The sequence below is a fragment of the Coturnix japonica genome, chromosome 10 (assembly GCF_001577835.2).
Source record: "Coturnix japonica isolate 7356 chromosome 10, Coturnix japonica 2.1, whole genome shotgun sequence".
Lineage (NCBI taxonomy): Eukaryota > Metazoa > Chordata > Aves > Galliformes > Phasianidae > Coturnix > Coturnix japonica.
Genome location: NC_029525.1, coordinates 3,322,288 through 3,342,647, shown reverse-complemented (window position 1 = coordinate 3,342,647; position 20,360 = coordinate 3,322,288). Strand labels below are relative to the sequence as shown.

At 44.6% G+C, this 20,360-nt stretch overlaps 2 protein-coding genes across 2 annotated transcripts; one reads left to right on the top strand and one right to left on the bottom strand.

Annotated features, from left to right (window-relative positions):
* Positions 1-5,509: 5,509 nt before the first annotated feature.
* LACTB (lactamase beta) lies at positions 5,510-14,502 on the top strand. The gene is made up of 6 exons (XM_015872294.2): positions 5,510-5,761; positions 5,966-6,032; positions 6,678-6,868; positions 7,200-7,545; positions 8,866-9,031; positions 10,848-14,502. Exons 1-6 carry the CDS (start codon positions 5,525-5,527, stop codon positions 11,389-11,391), a joined length of 1,551 nt encoding a protein of 516 aa, XP_015727780.1. The 5' UTR covers positions 5,510-5,524; the 3' UTR covers positions 11,392-14,502.
* Positions 14,503-15,343: 841 nt separating this feature from the next.
* On the bottom strand, positions 15,344-18,863 carry RPS27L (ribosomal protein S27 like). Its single transcript, XM_015872310.2, has 4 exons — positions 18,742-18,863; positions 18,556-18,664; positions 16,562-16,672; positions 15,344-15,534 (listed from the first exon to the last, which is right to left on the bottom strand). The coding sequence occupies exons 1-4, from the start codon at positions 18,745-18,747 to the stop codon at positions 15,506-15,508; spliced, it is 255 nt and encodes an 84-aa protein (XP_015727796.1). The 5' UTR covers positions 18,748-18,863; the 3' UTR covers positions 15,344-15,505.
* Between the last annotated feature and the right edge of the window lie 1,497 nt (positions 18,864-20,360).

The window sequence follows — 20,360 nt, the reverse complement described above, 5'->3', positions numbered from 1 at the left end:
GTAAAGCAGGGTCTGCCTTTCCTCGTACCAGGGTGCTCATGGACATGCTCCTTCTATCTTACTGGCTCCTTGCAGAAATATAATTTTCCTCCTGGAGTTCTCTATGGCCAAAACAATTCAGTGAGCTTAAAAGTTGTTTGATAAGATGAGAGACAGAGATAAGAGTGACACTTAAGCCCTTTTCTTTAAGAAATGAGGTTGAAACAGCAGCCTGCACCTGTGGGGCACTGCCTGTCAGAGCTGTAGCTCCCGGGAGAGAAATCTGGCAGTAAAAAGTATCGTGCACACTGCTCAAAGTCAGTTGAGTTGGCAAACTTTACTGCGCTGTGTTGGGAGTATCTGTTACACTGGACAATTTGACTACTGCAGTGTCTTAATATTGCCAGCAAGAAAAGGGGGGTAAAAATATAATTAGCTAACTAAGAAGCTAAAAGAAGTTGAAGTTTTAAGTTTTTCAAGGCTAGGACTTTATTATCAGTTACTTTAGCAAGGAAATCACGGTACCTTAAAAAGAAGAAGAAAAGAAACAAACCACAAATAAAGCACCACCGCCATTAATTGCTGCTTTTCAGCGTTTACCAAACATGTAGCAAATGTGCGTGTGCTTTTATTAGCCGCACACACAGACATGTCTGAGTGCAGGGCATTTCCTGGAGATTAGCGGCTGGGTGGGTTTGTAGGCACAAGAGGAAGCCTAAGGGAACCAAACTGGTTGTTCATCCATGGGAGGTGCTGTGTGCTGGAACTTATTGTTGTGTGCTGACAATACAAAACACATCGGCCTGTGTCTCAGGAGGAGGAGGAGCAGACACTGTTTGGAGTAATTAAGTTGCCAAATTCCCCATCTGCTTCCATGTCAGTGTATCAGCTGCAGGCATTAGCAAGCAAAAGGACTGCTTGGACGGGTTTATTGTGAGCTCATTATTCTTGTCAATTGTTATTTACAGTTTTGATGGATTGAATTAAGAAACAGGCTATAAAATCCAAGCTTATATTTAAGTTTATATAGGGATTTCTGCAATTTTAGCTAAGTTGTTTCTTAGCAGTTTGTTTTACTGAACTGGATAAGTGCATGTAGAACTGTGGCCATATCTATTGTACATACAGCCAAGACCTGCCAGTTGGACTCAGCCAGACGTTTTAGCATTGAATTTTATTATAGAGTCATTACAAAATAAGAAGCTCTCTCCCAAGTCCAAGCTGCTGGGTCTTTAGCTGCTGTTACGTTTGGTATGTAGGTTTTAAAAAGAAACAGCTGTCCCCAGCCACAATTGTAATGCTGTATTTCAGTTTCTAAAGGAAGAGACTGATGCTCAGAGGTGAAGAACATGCAGCAGTTGGTGCTGATCTCAGCAGAACACCTGCATGCTGAATTAAAGGCTGGAGATTTCAGAATCCCTATTTGAAGCGCAGTAAAAGCAGAAAGTTCTAACATCTGTTTTCCCAGATCCTCTTTTCCCTCTGTTTTGCCTTTAAAGTAGTAGTGTAGAAACTACACTCCCTACTTTAGTATGAACAGTAAAAATTGTGATACTTTGCTTTGGTTATTCATATATTTCTGAAGGTGGGAATTTTCCTTAGTTTCTGTTTTATTTTCCTGTTTGAGAATGTACAAGAACACCAGCTGCCCATATAGGAGATGCATTTCACTCACACCTGTTGTTTAAATCTGACAGGTGCCAAGTCATGTAGGAGCTTGTTAGCTTTCATTGCACTGCTTGGAAGAAATGTTGTCATCACCGAAGTGGAACACAGCTTTCCCTTCAGCCTTTGCACACCTTGAGCTTGATTCTGTTCTGAAGCCTTCATCGGCGCCTTAATAACCTTCCCACTACAAGATCACTGTTGCTTGAGGCAGTGCGATAAAAAGGAGTTCAAACTGAGTGGCAGACATAAATATGACTGTGCAGGTGGTAAACCTGCTTTTCATTTATTGGGTATTTTTTTTTTAGTATTGTTAATCACACTAACTGCAGGCTGGGTGTGTATGCGTACATGACATCCACTGCTATACATCAGAAGGTGCCCGTACATGGTAACCAAGGAGACTGTTCTGTGCTGATGGCATGTTCTAGTTTAGTTCAAGGTCAAAGAAATCATGTTTCCAGCTCCAGCAGATGATTTCCAAGTGGCAGGAGGGAAAAACTCAGAAGTCCATCACCTCAGAAGTCCATCACCTCAGGTAGTTGTGTTCCCCCAGCAGCAAAGTTTTTAATTCCTAGCTATTTTTCATAGGTCTGCATGCAAAGGTACAAAATACCTACTTTAGTTTTTGCAGGCTGTGTAAATTGGGTTCATATGATCTGACATGTATAGAAAGGGGCAGAGTAAAATCCCCTCTGCCTGGTGTGTGTAGCGTACAGTAATTGTGCACTTACACCTCTACAGAAAGGCTCTTTTGAAACATGCCTCAACTTGGGAACAAGGATATGAAACAAAGGAGCGCAGTCTGTATGGTATGCACGGACACGCTCCCGTAGGAATATGTAAGCCCGGTGCCAAATGCCTCCACCCAAATATCTGAGATGTTACTAATTTGATAAGAGGCTTTTTCCTGTTTTTGACCAGCCTGTGCAATTTGTGTTATCTGTGCACAGTTCTCACAAAGAATATTTTTAGTGGTCCCACAGATATCTGCAGAGCAGAATAAAGCTGTAATTGCGGTGCAGGTAAGTGAAACCACACTAAAATAGATGGTCAGAACAGCAGAGTTGTGGAGCAAGGGCTAGCAACCAGCATGTTCTTCCTTTACTCATGATAGCAGATATCAGTAAAAACAACAACGAGATGCTGGAGCTTCAAATAATGTTAAAGGGTTTGGAAAAATTGCCAGAATACCAGATGTTGAGAAAGATCTGATCTGCTTTTCCATCCAGAAGAACAGCTAAAGACAGTAAATGCAAGTAAGGATCCTGTTCTTCACACCAGGATGCGTGTGATTGCTCACATAGATCTGGGAAGGTGTTTTTCCCTTCTGCTGCTCTTTCTGTCAGTGCAGATATGCCTGTTGCTTTTCTCACTTGCAGGTAGGCACACGCTGCAGAGGTGCTGCTCAGCTGTGGCACACAAGTGTGGCAGGAGGGTCTATCTCTGTCCAGTACATCAGCCAGCATAGGGCAGTCATAGTTTCCTGCTGCTCACGTCTGGGACTTGTTCATCTCGTTAAGATCTGTGTGCTGGGGAGAAGAGCAGAGAAAGGTACTGACCACTTATTGTGAGGAGCTCCTCTCAGAGCACACCAAAAATTGTCTGAATGGCATGTGAGTTATAATTGCAGCTTTGGACACACAAGCATCAGAATGATGCCTTACAGTAAATATACTTCATCTTTTGTGTGTGTTGCATCCCCTCTGCACTGCTACTCTGTTGTGCAGCAGTCTGCTTTGGTTTGAAAAGATAGGTCAGGAGTAAGAGTGGGAAGCAGTGATGCTGCCAGGTGCTCAGTGCTCATGCAAGATGGCTTTTCCCAAGTGCTGTGTGGTCCATCTGCCCACAGAGCAGGGAGAGAAGCTGGAGAGGGTTACACGTTATGCACAGCAACTGAATTGTAATGGTGAATGTGGAGCCGTTCTCAGGGATGCAATTGTTTAGTCCTCTCTGGAGAAGAACTTAAGGAAAAACAGGAAGTAATTCTGTGTGGCTTCTTGTGGTTTTGTTTTTTCTTTCAGTTGCTGGTGCTGGTTTTGCTGTGGTGTTTATTTTATGTTGTTCTTTTTTAACACTGATGTTTTTCCCAAACGTTCCTTAGTTACTGACTTTCAGCTGGTGACAATTATTTTTCCTTCGAGTCCCCAGAGGCTCAAAGCAGGCCCTGAATTACACGTATGAGGAAATCCCCTCTGAGAAGCCAGTGTTTCAGATCTGATGTTCCCACAGAGAAGCAGCACAGTGTGTGTGCCCTCCAGAGGGTCTGTTGGCCCCAGTGTGGTCTGTTCAGCATTCCTTTCCATGATGCACAGCATGTTTCCCAGGTTCCCGTCCTGTTGTTTCTAGGAACTCTGTCAGACCGATGGAATTTCCATAAAACAAAGGAAGCAGCGACGTGGCACTATAAAACTTTCACTTTCTGTTCTATGGAAATTAAATGTTTCCCAAGTGACCGTCCTCAGCTTACGGGAAAATGGAGTAAGTCAGGGAGAGCTGTGTTCTTCATATGGTGTGTGTAAGACAGACGAATGCTGACTGGCCTGTTGTGCTGCAGGCATCCAGGTATGAGATGCTGCGTAGAAGCAGCATCAGGCCCCTCCTGCTGGCTCCTGGCTGGGTCTGGGATCCACCAGCTCTCCTCTGCTTTGTGCTGGGGGGCTGTTGGATATGGCACAGCAGGAGCGGTGCTGCCGAGCAGCGCTGAACTGAATTCCTCAAGAAGTTAAGATTGACCAACATCTGAATCACAGCTCAGGCAGAGCTGAGGATGAACACGTTGATCTCAGTGTCTGGAAACCCAGTGTTTTTAATGTGACTTTTTTCTCCTGCTGCAGACATCTTGCACGCTTCTACATTGGTTCCTGATGGATGTTTGTGGGCGAAGTTGTTGGAGGATTCATTCACCTACTTACAAGCTTAGTTAGAGGGGAAAAACAAAAGAACCACCACCAATAGAATCGGGGAGGACTTAAACACAGAACTGTAAGTAACAGTTATATACATCTTGGAAAAGCAGCGCCTGGCTTTTTTTGGCTGCACTGCTGATGTAGCAATACGTGTACTATAATCTGATGTTGCCTTACCCGATAACAGCAGTATCCTGGGAGCTGCTGTAATGACCACGAGTGGGCAATTAACAGACCAGGCCGAGGGTCCCAGCTGCGCTCAGTGACTCTGTGCCAGCAGGGGCCCGGCTGCAGTGCGGGTGTTGGGCTGATGGTTAAACTGATGAAGTTTCATGCTGCCACCTACTGCGTGAACGCGGCGGAGCCATCAGCACTTTGCTCTCTATCTTCCTTCATCAGTTTCCCTTGTATCCACTGATCTATTTATAGATAATGGGGTTTTTAATTGCTGCTTTCCTATTTTTCTTCATTTTACCTGACACAGACATTATTTTTGGCAGTTCCAGCTTTTCCCCATTATTTTCTATCAGATCCAACATTTCCAGAACTAGAAGTTAGGGGTTATTTAGTTATTTACAAAGCTCATGAATGCCGAGAGCAATGGGACGTGTGATTGGTTCCGAATAAATCCGAACGAACAGAACAAAGGAGAACTTTAAACCTCTCTCCTTTCACTGCTGCTCCCCAAAGTTCGGTGAGCCCCTGCCCTCCAGTTCATCCTGCAGGCTCCTGCTGGGCTCCACGCTGCTCAGTAGGTTGGAGCGCAGAACTGTTCTCGTGAGTTTATTATTTGGGGGAATTAAAGGTTCGTAAGGAACCCGCTCTAACGCAGCCCACACGCAGCACGGTTCCCCCCCCCCCGCTGCCTGTCCCGTCCCGTGCCCGCGGCTCCCGCTCGACGCGTTCTGGGCTCGGTTCGAGCGCTCGGCAGCAGTTTGGAGCCGCCTGGCGGGCGGGGCGGCGTGTTGGCCATGGCCGGGCTGGTTCGGGCCGTGCGGCGCGTGGCTGCGGTGGGGCTGGGGGCGGCCCGGCACCGGGAGAGCGGCGGGCGGCGCTGGGGCTGGGGGCTGGCGCTCGGGATGGCGCTGGGCGTGAAGGCGGCGGGCGGCGAGAAGGACGGCGGGGAGGGGGAGGAGCCGGCACCGGCACCGCGACGAGGCTTCGGAGCGGCCATAGAGAGGAGCCGGGACCTGCTGCAGAGGATCAAGGTGCCCAGCTCCGTGCTTCGCTGTGCGCGTCCCGAGCTCATTGCATTGACTTACACAGACGTACCTTCAGCGCGTGGTTCCCGTGTTGTCCGATATGTTTCTCAGTTGTCTGGCTGCGTGTCCTGCTCTGCACGGTCGGAGCTCGGGAAAAGCAGTTCACGGACCGTAAAGATTCTCCTTTGTTTCCTCTGATTTACTTCTCAGGATGAAGCGGGCATCCCGGGTATCCTGGTGGGAGTTTCTGTGGATGGAAAGGAGGTCTGGTCCGAAGGTCAGTGCGGGCATCGCCCCCAGCTCCAGCACGGCGCCCCGGTTCTGTCCCTCGGTTTGTGCCTCGGGCCGGCGGCTGCAGGCAGCGCCTGCGGAGCAACGCCATGATCCGCAGCAGAGCCAGCCCTGTGTCTGATAGCAGGGTATCCAGAGCTGCAGCTCTCGTGCAGTTTATTCCGATGGTATTTGAATGAATTAATACTGAAGGCTGGTTGGAGGCCCTGGTAATACTGCCTTAACTCCCGTTAATGGTGCCAGAATGATGTTGTTTACATAGGAAAACAGTGGTACCAAGATTCTTAAGCTTTCCTTTAATTGAAGCCATGCCAGGAGATCATGAAACTGTGTAACGGAACTGCCTGGTGAAGCTTTACAATGAAGGTGATTTCTGTGGATTTAAGTAACGTCCCTTCTTAATTCCTGTTTTTTGGTGTTGATGTTGGTTAATACCAGGGGCTTTAATTAACCTGGCCTACTGAATTAAAGTGTTATTCACGTAAGGGAAGCAGGAACACAACACGCTGCTTCATGTCTCAGTTCAGCTGGAAGGAGAACGTTCTGGGGAACCAGTAGGTGTGGGAATGTGCAATAAGTTCAGCGTGTCTGTGTGTGAAATATCCCTCACCGTGTTTTTCCTTCTTTTAAGGGCTGGGTTACGCTGATGTAGAGAATCGTGTGATGTGTAAGCCAGAGACCATCATGCGAATCGCCAGCATTAGCAAGTGTCTCACCATGATGGCTGTTGCTAAACTGTGGGAAGAGGGGAAGCTGGATTTAGATGCTCCAGTGCAGAAATATGTCCCTGAATTTCCAGAGAAAGTCTACGAGGGTGAAAAGGTACGTGGTTGCTTAGCAGTAACACTCGTTTGGGTTTTGCTCCTGCTGTTGCACAGCTGTGTATGTACAGCCGTTGTATGGCCTCATCCTGTAACACGCCAGAAACTATTTGGAGAAGTGCTGGTGTTTGATGCTTGAAAAAGCAGCACTGGCAGTGTGGGTCTTCACTTATGTAACGTGCATTTATCGATACAGTTTAGCTCCTTTTGATACGTGATGTTTAAAAGGTCCTCCATCTCCATGCTTGCCTCATGCTGGGTTTTACATTCTGGTGAATGGATGTGCATTTTATTTATAACAAAGGAAGCTCCTATTGTTCTTTTTTACCTAGGTCACTATTACCACAAGATTGCTAGTCTCACACTTGAGTGGGATTCGTCACTATGAAAAAGATATTGCAAAAGTAAAGGAGGAAAAGGAAAAGGCAAACAGAGCCCTTAAACTAACAAAATCCAGCCAAGATAAAGAACAGAAAGAGAAGGATGGTGAAGGCATCGATAAGACTGATTCTGTCAAGCCAAAGAAGGAACACGAAGGTGAAGTAAAAAGCCGACATTCAAAACCTGGCAGGAGAGACAAGGAATTTGAGCACGAAGAGTATTATTTAAAGGAAAAATTTGAGAGTGTGATTGAATCACTGAAGATATTTAAGAATGATCCTTTATTCTTCAAACCAGGTGAGTTACTGCTGCGTTTGATCAAAATAGACCTTTCTGGTGATTTTTGTTGTTGTTTCAAATTGCTTCCTGTCCAGCACATGTTCAACAACATCCCATAGGTAGTGTCTGCATGTTCCAGTTTTGTACCAGCTTGCTGTATTCATGCTCTAGACCTTCTAGGTATGCACCAAGTTTATTGATTCAGCAGACACAGCTGAAAAGTTGGTCTTCCAGTACATGGAACTGTAGAATTGCTGATGTATGTTTATTGTAAGAATTGCGTTTAGTTCTGGGGAGGAGATTGAAAAGATTCAAGTCTAAATTCTAAATGAGTGAGGTTAGTAGGCAGATGGTGTGCACTGCTGATAAGCCATAAAGAGCGCTCTTGTAAAAAGAGAGGGATTGGAAGGGGGAGAATCATATCACAGAATTGTAAGGTTGGAAAGGACCTACAAGATCATCTAGTCCAACCATCCTCCCATTTCTGTAGCTACAGCAAACCACTAAACCCTTAAACCACTGAACTAATAGAATGGCCTGGGTTGAAAAGAACCTCAAAGATCATCAGGTTTCAACCTGTTTCAACCTGTTGGCAGGACTGCCAATCACTAGGATCTTAACACCCAGCCATCTTGGAAGGTTCTGGGTAACATTGCAAGTCAGGGATCTGCCCTGACTGCAGGCTTTTCATTGAAAACTGTCTCTTGGTAAGTGTATGTTTTATAAAGGGTGTTAGCACCAGGCAGCATGAAAACTAGGAAATGTTTAAGATAATGTGCATGTTACTATTGACAAATCTTCCAGGATGCTGTAGAACTAGAAACATGGAACTGTCGACATAGCAATAAAAGGGACTCAGGCCTTGGAAAACCTTGACTGAGTACAGTACCTTTGTCTCTTAAATTCTAGGGTACGGACACACCAACAGGTCTCAGTGTGTCAGCGTATCCTAATGAATATCAGGATTTATTTCAGCACTCCAAGTTCAGATATTGTTGTTAGAACTGGTTTGGTGAATCTCGTGAAACAAGTATTCACTGTGAGTCTTCACGTCTTGGCACAAACCCTGGCTGTACAGGCAGAGTCCTATAGCTGTGTTACAGCCATTCTCAGAGCTACCCACCAGCCTGTCTGCTGCCTCACATCAGTTCGTAGGACCCACTGTCATGAGCCTGTGACTTCCATGGTGTTAAAATTGGAGTGAGGTCCTTACATTGATTATTCATTGCTCTGTGTACTTTGATTTGCATATGTGATTACTTAAATGTTGTTCCATAAGCTTCCCATTTGAGCATCATGCAGCTAACTTCAACCCCCTGTGCTCTTTGTTTCTTTAAGGTAGCCAGTTCTTGTATTCAACGTATGGCTTTACCCTCCTAAGTGCTGTTGTGGAGAGAGCTTCGGGGCAAAGATTTACAGATTACATGCTAAAAATGTTCCGTGACTTGGATATGTTGTCAACTGTGCTGGATGACAATGAAGCAATGATATATAACAGAGCAAGGTAAGCAAGAAGGAGATTCCACTCTGTTGCTTCTGTGGTGATTGTTGCTCCTTCTGTCTTTGAGCCAACTGAATTAAGAGTGTGCACTTTTCATTTTTGGTCAGGCTTTTAAATGAAGTGGGCCATGTTATCTTATGATTTTGTGTCAGCATTACATTATTGGTTCTATGAGTGTGAAATTAGAGAGTTAGAAACAAGATTGGCAATTATAATTGTGTGTGGGGGGGTGACTGAGGAGTTTGCATTTAGGTTGGTTGCAGTTAAGCAGGTAAATGCAAATTGGGGAAAACAGAGCAATGAGGATTGAGTTTCTTCTCTCTGCCCTTATTTTACTGGGCCACCTGGGTGAGCTCTGAGGATGATTTGTTGATTCACAATTTAAATTGCTTTGCAGGAGAAAAATTCCACCTGAATCACAGCAGCAGGTTATGACAAGCCTCAGAACAATGAGGTTCGACTTTCTTAAAGGTGTGGGCTGTAGAAGAGTGGAAATGGTTATGAATGTACTGGGTCCAAGTTTTATAGTACTTGTGTGTGTATTGAACGTGTTGTTGTTACACAGTGTTGTTGCTAACAACAGTAGCAGTTGGTAATCTTTTAAGGGTAGATTTACTTCTGTATTCTAAGGTACTTTGTGTAGTTATTTCGCTTGCAAATATTCAGGGGTTCTATAGCTATTTGTAGATCTGGATTCTAGAGGTCTTGTAAATTATCAGGCTGCTGTAGTCGAGTTCCTTTTGATATGTGTTTGTATAAACAAGTCTGTAAACTGAAATACGGCAGGGATAAAAGAATTAGGACAGGTGTTATTTCTTGGTCTTTTTATGGCTTATTTAAGGAACACAGGGATGCCTGTGTGATGGTTTTTGCCTCCACATACAGCTCGCTTGATGTCTCAGACTGAAAAATACTGAGAGGTTGTGGTTTGTTTAATGATTTGCTTTTGCTGTATTTCACTAAGACAAAAAATGCTTAAAACTTTACATTTTCAAGGCTTTTTTTAGAGCTGCAAGTCAAGCATGCAGCATCTTTGTAGGGAGTTCTGTTGTGACTGAAAAAATGACTGAAAAAATGACTGTAGGGGCACTGAGATACACAGGTCACCTGCAGTGCTGATGGTAGTCCTGGACCATTCATCTTGCTTTTATTCAGCCTCAGTGTTCAGTGTCAGCTCTTTCAGAAGTTCCCTAAACGTTTTCCAGTATACACATTGACCAGACAGAGGATAAATGTGTGCACAGAGTAGCCTTGCTGCTTTTTTTCTTGTTTTATTTTTGATGTGATTCATTTCCGCAGCTCTTTAAGCAGTCTGTGGATTTACTGTGCTTGAAATTCATCAGAGTGTATAGATATGCAACAGTGCTTTTCATATGCTATATGAAATGCGCCCATTCATGAGCGTACCATTTCAAAAGCTTAACTCTGTCCGTGCTGTTGCTGTGCCCCTTATCCTGCAATTCCAGATGGTAGTTTTAATTTTGTATTTCAATGACAGGTTTTGCAAGACTCTTTCATGCTTGCTTTGTTAGTTTCAGAATATTGAGTTGTATGCAGTAACCAGCATGGAGCAGGGGGAGAAATTAATTGCAGGTGGAAACCACTGGCTACAGGTTTCTGACCCACCTCCTTTCTGTTGCCTCTACTCTTAGTGTGCCCTAATAATAAATAGAAAGTTTGGTGCATCTGTTGAAATGAAGCTTCTAACCTTACGTAGACATCGTTTTCCTGAGAACAGTTTAACACATGCTCAGATTGCCCTGTTAAGGAAGCTGTTCAGAGTATCTGAGATGACAGGTTGGATTTTCTTGAATTCTAGGTGTTACGTTTACAACAAAAAGGGACGTCTGGTAAATGCACCATACGTGGACAACTCTTACAAGTGGGCTGGTGGAGGCTTCCTGTCATCAGTAGGTGACCTCCTGAAATTCGGAAATGCCTTGTTGTACAGTTACCAAGCTGGACAATTTAGAAACACTAATGGCCAACTTCTGCCTGGGTACCTGAAACCAGACACAGTTGCAATGATGTGGACCCCGGTGCCAAAAACTGAAGTATCATGGGACAGGGATGGTAAATATGCAATGGCTTGGGCTGTAGTAGAGAAAAAACAACAGTATGGCTTTTGCAGGCGGCAGAGACACTATGCATCTCATACAGGTGGTGCAGTGGGTGCGAGCAGCGTTCTCCTGATTCTTCCTGAAGAGTTGGACTCTGAAGCTGAAGATACTGCGGCAGTGGCACCACCTAGAGGAGTAATTGTGAGCATTATCTGTAACATGCAATCTGTTTCCCTCAGCAGCACTGCCTTAAAGATCGCAAGGGAATTCGATCAAGAAAAACGGGCACAATGTATAGATTAAAAAAAAGAGAGATGAATGAGTGAACTTGAAATAAGTTGAGTAAGCGAACATGAAAAACAGATGGACACGGAGATCAAATGGGGCCCTGAAATCCCAAGGAACAGGTGAGGAAAAAGCATCAAGAGTTCACTGAAATTCTGCCAGTGGTGCCACGTTTGAGTGTAACTGGAATTCACCTCTCAGGGAAGTTCCTGACAGGAAAGAAGAATGCAACAAGCAAATCTGACTCCCTGCATTAACAGTGTAAATTGTCATCTTAGTAGCGGGGCTTTTTTCCTCCTCCGGTTATTTGGCCAACATTCACAAAATAAAAACAAAACAACAGTGGCCAAACAAATGGGGAGTTGCTTTCTCGTATTGAGTACAACAGCAGACTGTCTGCCTTGAGCGCTAAACTTGTGAAAGACCCAATTCTTTATTCTTAAAGTTCAGACCTGCAAAAACAGTGAAATCAAAACAACTTTACTGCTGACAAAATTTGTATATTTACGTGCAACCTTTTTTTTATTTGATTAAAAAGCAAAAGCAAAGCTACCTCTGGGATGAAGATTTCCAGCAAGTGCTCTTTTGTCAGAGTTGTGTATTGCTAGGAATTGGAAAAGAATGGGCAGAGAGTCGTGTGTGTAAAATAATCTTGTTTAGGTATTTAACGCCATTCCTTGATAGACACAAAGCATGACATTGCTGTTCTGTGGAAATAAAGGTGTTATTCACAGCTCCCTGCACCCGCGTAGCACAGCACGGTGAGCTGTCAGACAGCCTTGCAGCTGGATGATACACGTGCTGGCTTTGGTAGCAGCAGTCGTAGCCAGCAGCTGGAAATGGCGCTGTATTCTGGGATGTAGAATTTCCTTTTGTTTGGAAATGAGGAACTAAAATAACTCAGTAAAATTTCAAGTCCATTCTCAAAGCCAGTAGTAGAAATCTGATGCACTTTGAGGCTTTTTTGTTTGTCTTCCCCAAACCATCCTTTTTCCTGTTTTGGACATCTACCTCAAGGCATTACGTTTGCACGAGACTGAAGAAGAAATTCTGTCAGACTTGCAAATAAGCAGAACCTAATCTTCATGTTTCCAACAGAAATACAGTAACAGCTGATGATGTTTACTTGATGTATTCCATAACGGCATGCATGATCTCTGGGATCTCCAGGACTCCACTTCCCTGTGGTACATCAGACAGTGTTTTCAGGTTGAGATGAAACAAACCATCCTGCAAAAGGAGTTCTAGTGCTTGAGTCCCTGCATGATTAGCAGTTGTGCCTCTGACTTTAAGGAGCAAGATGTTTTGAGTAACAGTTGAAAGAAGGTAGCCTTACCTTCACCTTTCCCAAGCTCCTTCGTATTAACTTCATACTGCTACCTGCCACGTGATGCAATGCCATCTTGTCAGCTCTGTTACCATTATGCCTGTGAATAGTTTTGTCCAAGACTGATAAATGAAGAAATTTATTATTTTGAGGTGACAGTGCTTTGCCTCCACTGGCAGTAGGGCTGCTTGAGGACTCTTCATAATTATAAGTAATTGTTCCTGTGCCTTAAAACAGTAGAAGCTTACAAACTGTTTGCTTGGCTTTTCTAGCTCACCAAAACTTTACTTCCTTATTCATGAGTGATGGGTTGTACTGGGATCTCAAGCATATCAGATCAGCACAGAAGAGAGATGAGTAAATGTTTTGGAACAAGCTCATTTGGTGAGGCAGTTTATTCACCTGCTCTCACTGAGGTCTTTAATGTTGTTTGACAATTGAAGGCAGAGGTACTGGAGATGCACATCTACAGTGACAACATTGCTTTTTCCAGTCTTTGAGCACCTGCTGGCTGGCTAAGCGTGCAGCAGCAGAAGTCATTGCCAGTTTTGCACAGGGAACAAGAGTAGGTAAGTCGCTCTGCATTGCTTTCATGTTGGAGATTATGTGAAAAGAAGCTGACAAAACAAAAGGTTTTAGATATGGAAACCCTGAAAAGTAACACTGCTACTTTAGGATCTCTAGAGCATGTTTTCTTGTATGATGCATTTATTCTGTGAATAGCATTTAACATTCTTGAAAACCATTTTGCGTATTTCAGAGACAAGTTTCACTAGCTGGCCATTGTGAGAGAGGTTACATAAAAACTGAGCATGTAGAAGGGATAGGTCTTGCATTATGCTTGTCTACATGTGACCAAACAGTAGTCATAGAATATCCTGAGTTGGAAGGGACCCATAAGGATCAGTGAGTCCAGTTCCTGGCACCACACAGGACCACCCAAAAATCATTCTGTATGTCTGAGAGTGTTATCCGGTCACTGCCTGGACTCTGGCAAGCTGGGTGCCATGACCGCTGCCCTGGGCAGCCTGCTCAGTGCCTGACTGTCCTCTTGGTGAAGAACCTCCAACCTGACCCTCCCCTGCTGCAGCTACTTGCCATTGTCCTGGGTTCTATCACTGGTCACCCCCAACACTGGAATTAATTCCTTTGGACATACAGGTGTTTGAAGTATGTAAGGCAGTGAGAAATAAGGTGTCTTCAGATGCTTTTAACATGAAGATATTCGTTACAATATCCCACTCCCCTCGTGGATTGATTAGCCACTAGCTTTTTGTATGCAAAGGCCACATAGTTTTTATGTCCTGTACCTTAGGACTTTAAAAGGTCTACTGTCACATGTACAGCCATGTAAAATGTGAAAATGTTAGGAAGTCTACATCTCATCTTCCAACACGTAGCAAAATGTGTCACTGACTTTGTCTGCTATGGCACTTACTCACCAATCTTAGATTTTCATGTGTTGGGTAGAGGTAGGAGGAGAGCAGAAATGAGGCAGACTGCATCAGTCTGACTTAGCACAAATGGCCAAGTCACTGTATTGCTGTCATCTTTAGTGTGAAGCCACTTATTTGATGCACTGGCATTAAGTATAGAAGACTGGTCAATGAAGAGCAACTTAGGTGATTAATGCATTCTTAACTTTTACTGTGCAAACAGTATGGTGCTAACATGAGCCTGTTCTGGTCTTAAACGCATGCATGCTAAATTGGTGCATCTGTTTCTGTATCAAACACCCGCTTCTTACATCTGGTAATTATCAGTGTTTGCTATTAAGTGAAATAAAACAGCTTGCAAATGTACTCAATTGCAATATCAGGTGTTTCCTTACTTAACTAGAAACATACAGGGCTGTTTTTTTATTATAAAAAGGAAACAAATACATTCCCACCAATAACAAGCTCACCACGACAGGTGCTATTTTGAAACAGACGATGCTGACACATAACGTAAAATCTTAAGGAGCAGTAAAACAAGGTACGTGTCAGATGGTGTTTGAAGGGCGTGTTGAGGTATTAAAAATAAACTTCCATTTTTTAACAGCCCTTTAGAAGGGGATGGCTCTTAAAAGCTAATTAAAAACCAGTTTCCTCATTGCAGAAGGGTAATGATTAAATTTCAATACTTCATACTGAAAATACGCACTGCTGCCTGTGTGCCATATGCTTACACTACCCCCAATGCTTTCAGTATTTTGCAAAATGATCTAAATACTTTGTTTTGTTTTGTTTTGTTTCTGCATAGGAATCTCAGTATAGAACATGGAGTGCAGGTTGTAGACCAGATTAGAGAGAGGAAAAAACAGGCATTCCAGAATAACATCTGAACACATGTGAGTAATTTTACCACAGAATAAAGGGACCAAAGCGGTGTTGAAACAGCTGAGCTGCGTGTCCTTTCCAAACCTGTCCAGCCTTTGTACCCCTTGCCATTGAAGCAGCCACAGCATTCGGTTATACACAATGTGTTCTCAGTGCAGTCTGTCACCATACGGTTTCCCCTGCTGATGATTAACAGAAAGAAGGATGCAGCGAGTCCAAGGTTCAGATTTTTATATTAAATGACACCACCCAATTACAAAACACCATTTAAAGCTGTAAAAATAGAGATCAACTGCCTGCAACTTCCAAGGGAGAAAAAAAATGCACTTCAAACCATTTATTGAAAAAGATTCCAGTTGATCAGTCACCAACAGTGTGTCATTTTCAGAAAATCAGTCACAATTACATTGTTACACCAACAGGCATTTTTAACAGGTAAGGCTTTCAGGAACACAGATCCTCTGCTCTCTGTTGAAGGGACTGTTCAGTGTTGCTTCCTTCTAAATGAACAGCCTGGAAAGAAATCACAAATACAAGCAGCCTTACATTGCTAGATGACCATGAAAAACTGCTCATCTGATTCAAGTTGGAAACTTGCATAGTACATTTATTAAACTATATGTACTGTAGGAGCTAACAAACAGAGCCTGCTCCAACCCAATCAGAATTCATCTCCTTGTAAACCTCAGGTGTACTGCTGTTGGGTTTTGTTTTGTTTTCCAGATGCCTTTAAAATTTCAGTCTGTTGTTCTGTTCTTTAGTGGTGCAAACCCTAAAGTGAAACAGCTGCTAGGAATTATGAGACATTTCCAACTGCTCAACAGCCTCAATTCAGGTATCTTGTCTTCCTATCAACTGTACAGCAGTATGTGGTGCAAGCACTACTATGTATAACTTGCATATATATTCACATTTCATCCTTTAAATGCAAGGTGAATGAAATCTGGGTTCATTTGTTGCATTATTTTTAACCTTCATATGTTTCCAATGTTCTTCATATATCCTGGACATTGGATTACATTTCAAGGTTATTCGTATATGTCTGTGTGTATAATTAGCAGGTTATTTGTTCTTTTGCACTTTATACAAGCACTTTGACTACATAATGTGAACCAAGGACTGCCTTAAGTTTTAAATAAACAAGCAAGCCACCGCTGACTAGCAGTGGCATGGCATTACTTTAGTCCTGCCAAACCCTCTAAACTTAGTTCAGAATTGAATATCCAGTATCTGTTCATTAGGCTAAAGGAGGTTACAGGTCACTGAATCTAAAATTGTTTCCAATCAAAATCTAGCCCTAAACTCCCTGGTCTATCTACTTAGCCATTAAAAAACAAACAAAACATTGCATAAAACATGGTAAATAGGCTGCAGCTTGCAAGTTTGTGTTTGTTTTTTTATCAGCTAACACTCAGCAATTTGAGGATTAAGCTTTCCAGTACTAGTGTTCAGAAATCAAAGCTAAGAGATTCGCAGGCTCTAAGTCCACAGATATGCAGTTTTAAGTGTAATATTAGATCGCTTAAACGTTTCTCCTTACCTTCTGTGAGCCTTGCTTTTCCCCCAGTAGGCTGACACAGAATAGTTGAGCAGCCTACACACAGAACCACAGTCTGAGCATGGCTGAACACCGTGGTGATCTTGTAGCATCCTGCAAAACAGCATGGTTACATTTTCTATTGAGTATTTCCAGCACGTTTTTAATCGTATGTGTAATTGAACCAGATACCCTACATACGCTTGTTCAAGACTAGATGAGTATTACATTACAAAGTGCACCAAATAAAACTTAGCACGAATTACTCTCATGCTTTTACTAGCATGCATAGCAAGCACATTAGATAACTGAAACTAGTGTGCTTCTCCCTTGAAAATCATTAACAGAATCAGAGGGCTGACAAGCCCTCATGTACCTGTAGTACATATCCTGCAAGAAGCAGGAGCTGGGTGCCTTACCTTTGTTCTAGACCAGCCTTAGATAGAGAACTGATTATTTCTTGGGGGAGAACATTGCTGGTGATGAAGCCTGGCAGCTGTGAACACAAGCGCTGCTATTCAAGGCTGTTTGCTTTCTGTTAATCATTAGTACACATACAGTGTAGCTGTACTGTCCGGGGCTAGCACCACACTGACACCACAAGGCTGGCACAGAACATGTTTACTGCAGTCCAGATTCAGGAGCAGGCATCAAGAACACTTTAAAACATCTAAAATCTACAGCCCAAAGAAAATATAAAATCAACTTCATACAAGTCTTAGACAAGAGGATTTTCACAACCTATGTTATTCTCCTTGTAAAGTATTTTTAACTGTTTAGGAGGAACAAGAGAGATAATTTGGAACATATTTAGTCTTGAGGTGGATACAGAATACAGACAAATGGAAAGATGAGCACAGCCACCATTTTCGGAGTGTGTGGCCTGGAAATGATAAAATAGAATTTATTGTGAGAAAGGTTCTCAGGAAGCTCCCTCACAATCATAGAATCACAGAGTCATAGAGTGGCCTGGGTTGAAAAGGCCCACAGTGCTCATCCAGTTCCAACCCCCTGCTGTGTGCAGGGTCACCAACCAGCAGCCCAGGCTGCCCAGAGCCACATCCAGCCTGGCCTTGAATGCCTGCAGGGATGGGGCATCTACAGCCTCCTTGGGAAGCCTGTTCCAGTGCGTCACCACCCTCTGGGTGAAAAACTTCCTCCTAAGATCCAACCTAAACCTCCCCTGTCTCAGTTTAAAACTATTCCGCCTTGTCCTATCACCGTCCACCTTCATAAACAGCCGTTCCCCCTATTTCTAGCCTCCCTTCAAGTACTGGAAGGTCACAATGAGGTCTCCTCAAAGCCCTCTCTTCTCCAAGCTTTACAAGCCCACTTCCCTCTACCTCTCCTCATAGGAGAGGTGCTCCAGCCCTCTGCTCATCTTAGTGGCCTCCTGTGGACTCATTCCAAGAGCTCTGCATCTTTCTTGTGCTGGGGACCCCAGGCCTGGATGCAGCACTGCAGATGGGGCCTCACAAGAGCTGAGCAGAGGGGGACAGTCACCTCCCTCTCCCAAGAAAGCTTCCATTTGTGGTTCAGTGTTTGGGTTGTTTTTTTTTTTTGGCCAACACTGCATTCTCCAATAATTTTTATGATTTTACATCACTTTTTAGATTGAAAAGGGTGTCTGGAGCTTCCTAGAGATATAAACTACCGAGATAGCAAGCAGACTGAGTGCAGCACCAATTCCTTACATCTAGTCAGGACATCACCCCTGTGAGTCAATGCGTTTTGTACCATTTTGTTACTGTTACGGTTTCCTTACGCTGCAGCAGTGCCTGGGAGATAAGTGGCAGCGTGTACTGCGCTCTGTAGGGGTGCAGCTGCTCAGAACGCAGAGCATCCTTCTGACACGGGGACAAAACACGCACTGCTATAGCCGATAAGGGTGCAGGCGGTTATGTGCTGTGTCTGAGCCAACATGAGCTGTGTGCACAGCACCCAGCACAGCACCCGACACACACGGCGGTGACTGAAGTTAATCTGCGGGCGGTTACCTGGGCACTTCACGTCCATGAAGTAGGAGTTGGGGCTCTGCACCAAACGCTTCTTCTTGTGTTTCCTCTTCTCCTCGTCCAGGGAGGGGTGCAGCAGGTCCCTCGCCAGCTGGGTAGGACACAACACAACCGTAACGTTACAAAGCGCCCCCCGGCCCCTCCGCCCCCCATCCCCACGGAACTCACGGGCATGGCTGCGGGGCCGCCCGCGGCGGGAGCTGCTCGGGCCGCTCGGAGGACTCGGCTCGATGGTGCGCGCCGGGCGGGGCCGGGCCGGGCTGAGGGGCGGGGTGTGGAGCGGCGGCGTTGTGTGTGTATGGGCGGGTGGCCGCCCAGCGGCGGGTGTGGGCCCTGCACGGCAGCGCGATGGGCCTTGCCGGGCTCTGCCGACACATCCATCGGGCAGGGGGCTGCCGTGCTGAATGGGAGCTGTTGTGGGCATTTACTGCGTGCTGCTGAAGCTGCAGGTTTCAGAGGTGAAACGCCTCCTTCCCTGCCCCACCCCGATGCTGCTCTGTGGAGCAGACCCAGCGCTGTGGTACCTGTTAGCTTTGCTTTCCTCCATCACCATGTCGGGCAAATACTTTGATGGTGCATCGTTACTCTGCAGTGTGCTGATGACACATGTATTTCACAAGGCCTTCTGCTGTATCTTGGGGACTTTAATCTGCATTGCTGTGACTCGCACTGCGTGGTGTGACAGCCACCAGCACAGCGCAGCCTGCTGATGGCCTGCAGGCTCCTCCTGCCTGCCAGCCTCCTTGAAATGAACGTGGTTTATCAGGCAGAAGAGAGGAGCTGGGCTGGTGGGTTCAGAGTCTGAAAGAGATGTATGGTTTTCTTTGGTTAAGATGATAACTGTGTATGTTAAACACCAGCAGCACAATATAACAGTGCTGTCCTCCCTCAGCTCCTCCCTGAACGCTCTCTTTTCAGTGTCTGTCCTGCTCGGAGCTGTGCTGCTGGGACAAGGCTTCGGATGCACGGGTTACATGAAGCACTGGTTTCAGTGGCAGGAGAGACGCACAGGATGGTGATCTGAAAACAGGATGTGTTCGGGGCACATCCGTCTGCTTCTCTATTTCAATTGTACTTGGGAGATTCATTTCCTTTTCACAGCTGCCTGTGGCTTGGCAACCTGCTGAATGACTCGGTGACCACACATCACCTTTGGTCTTGTGACAAAAAGGGTGGGGTTTTTGGGAAGCGTAAGGTTCGGAAAACGACGGCTTCCATTTCATTTTTGAGGACGTCAAACCTTAAAGCTGACAGAGTTTACAGATCAGAACCGTGCAATGCTTTCCCTTTCTGGAACGGACCTATGCCTGCTCTCGGTAATGACTTAATGCAGCCCCTGCTATAGGGAGTTCTGCAACATAAACACATGGAAAATATGAAATTGCTAGCATAAAGTGGAGTACTGTCATGCATGAAGACCAAAACAATTAGATCTATGCATTGGTCTCTTTAAACTACATCTTAAAAGCAGAGCATAGTAATGTACTGGATGAGCACAGAAGTATCTACCTGCCAGGAGAGATTTATTTACTGTAACTGGGGAATAAGTGACTTTGTTTAAAGGAGTGTCACATGTTGGTCATCAAACAGTTGTAAATGGCAGAAGCACCTGCCAAAACCACAGCTGTTAAAGACGTATCTCAAGCATATGATCGTATTAGCTATTGGGTGTCCCAAAGCTAAGGAGCAAAGTTCATGTTGATAATGTTCAGTTGTGTGGCATTCTGGGAAGGACTGCCTCGTATCTTTGGCAGGGATTGGACCCGTAGATTCCAAGTGGTGCCACA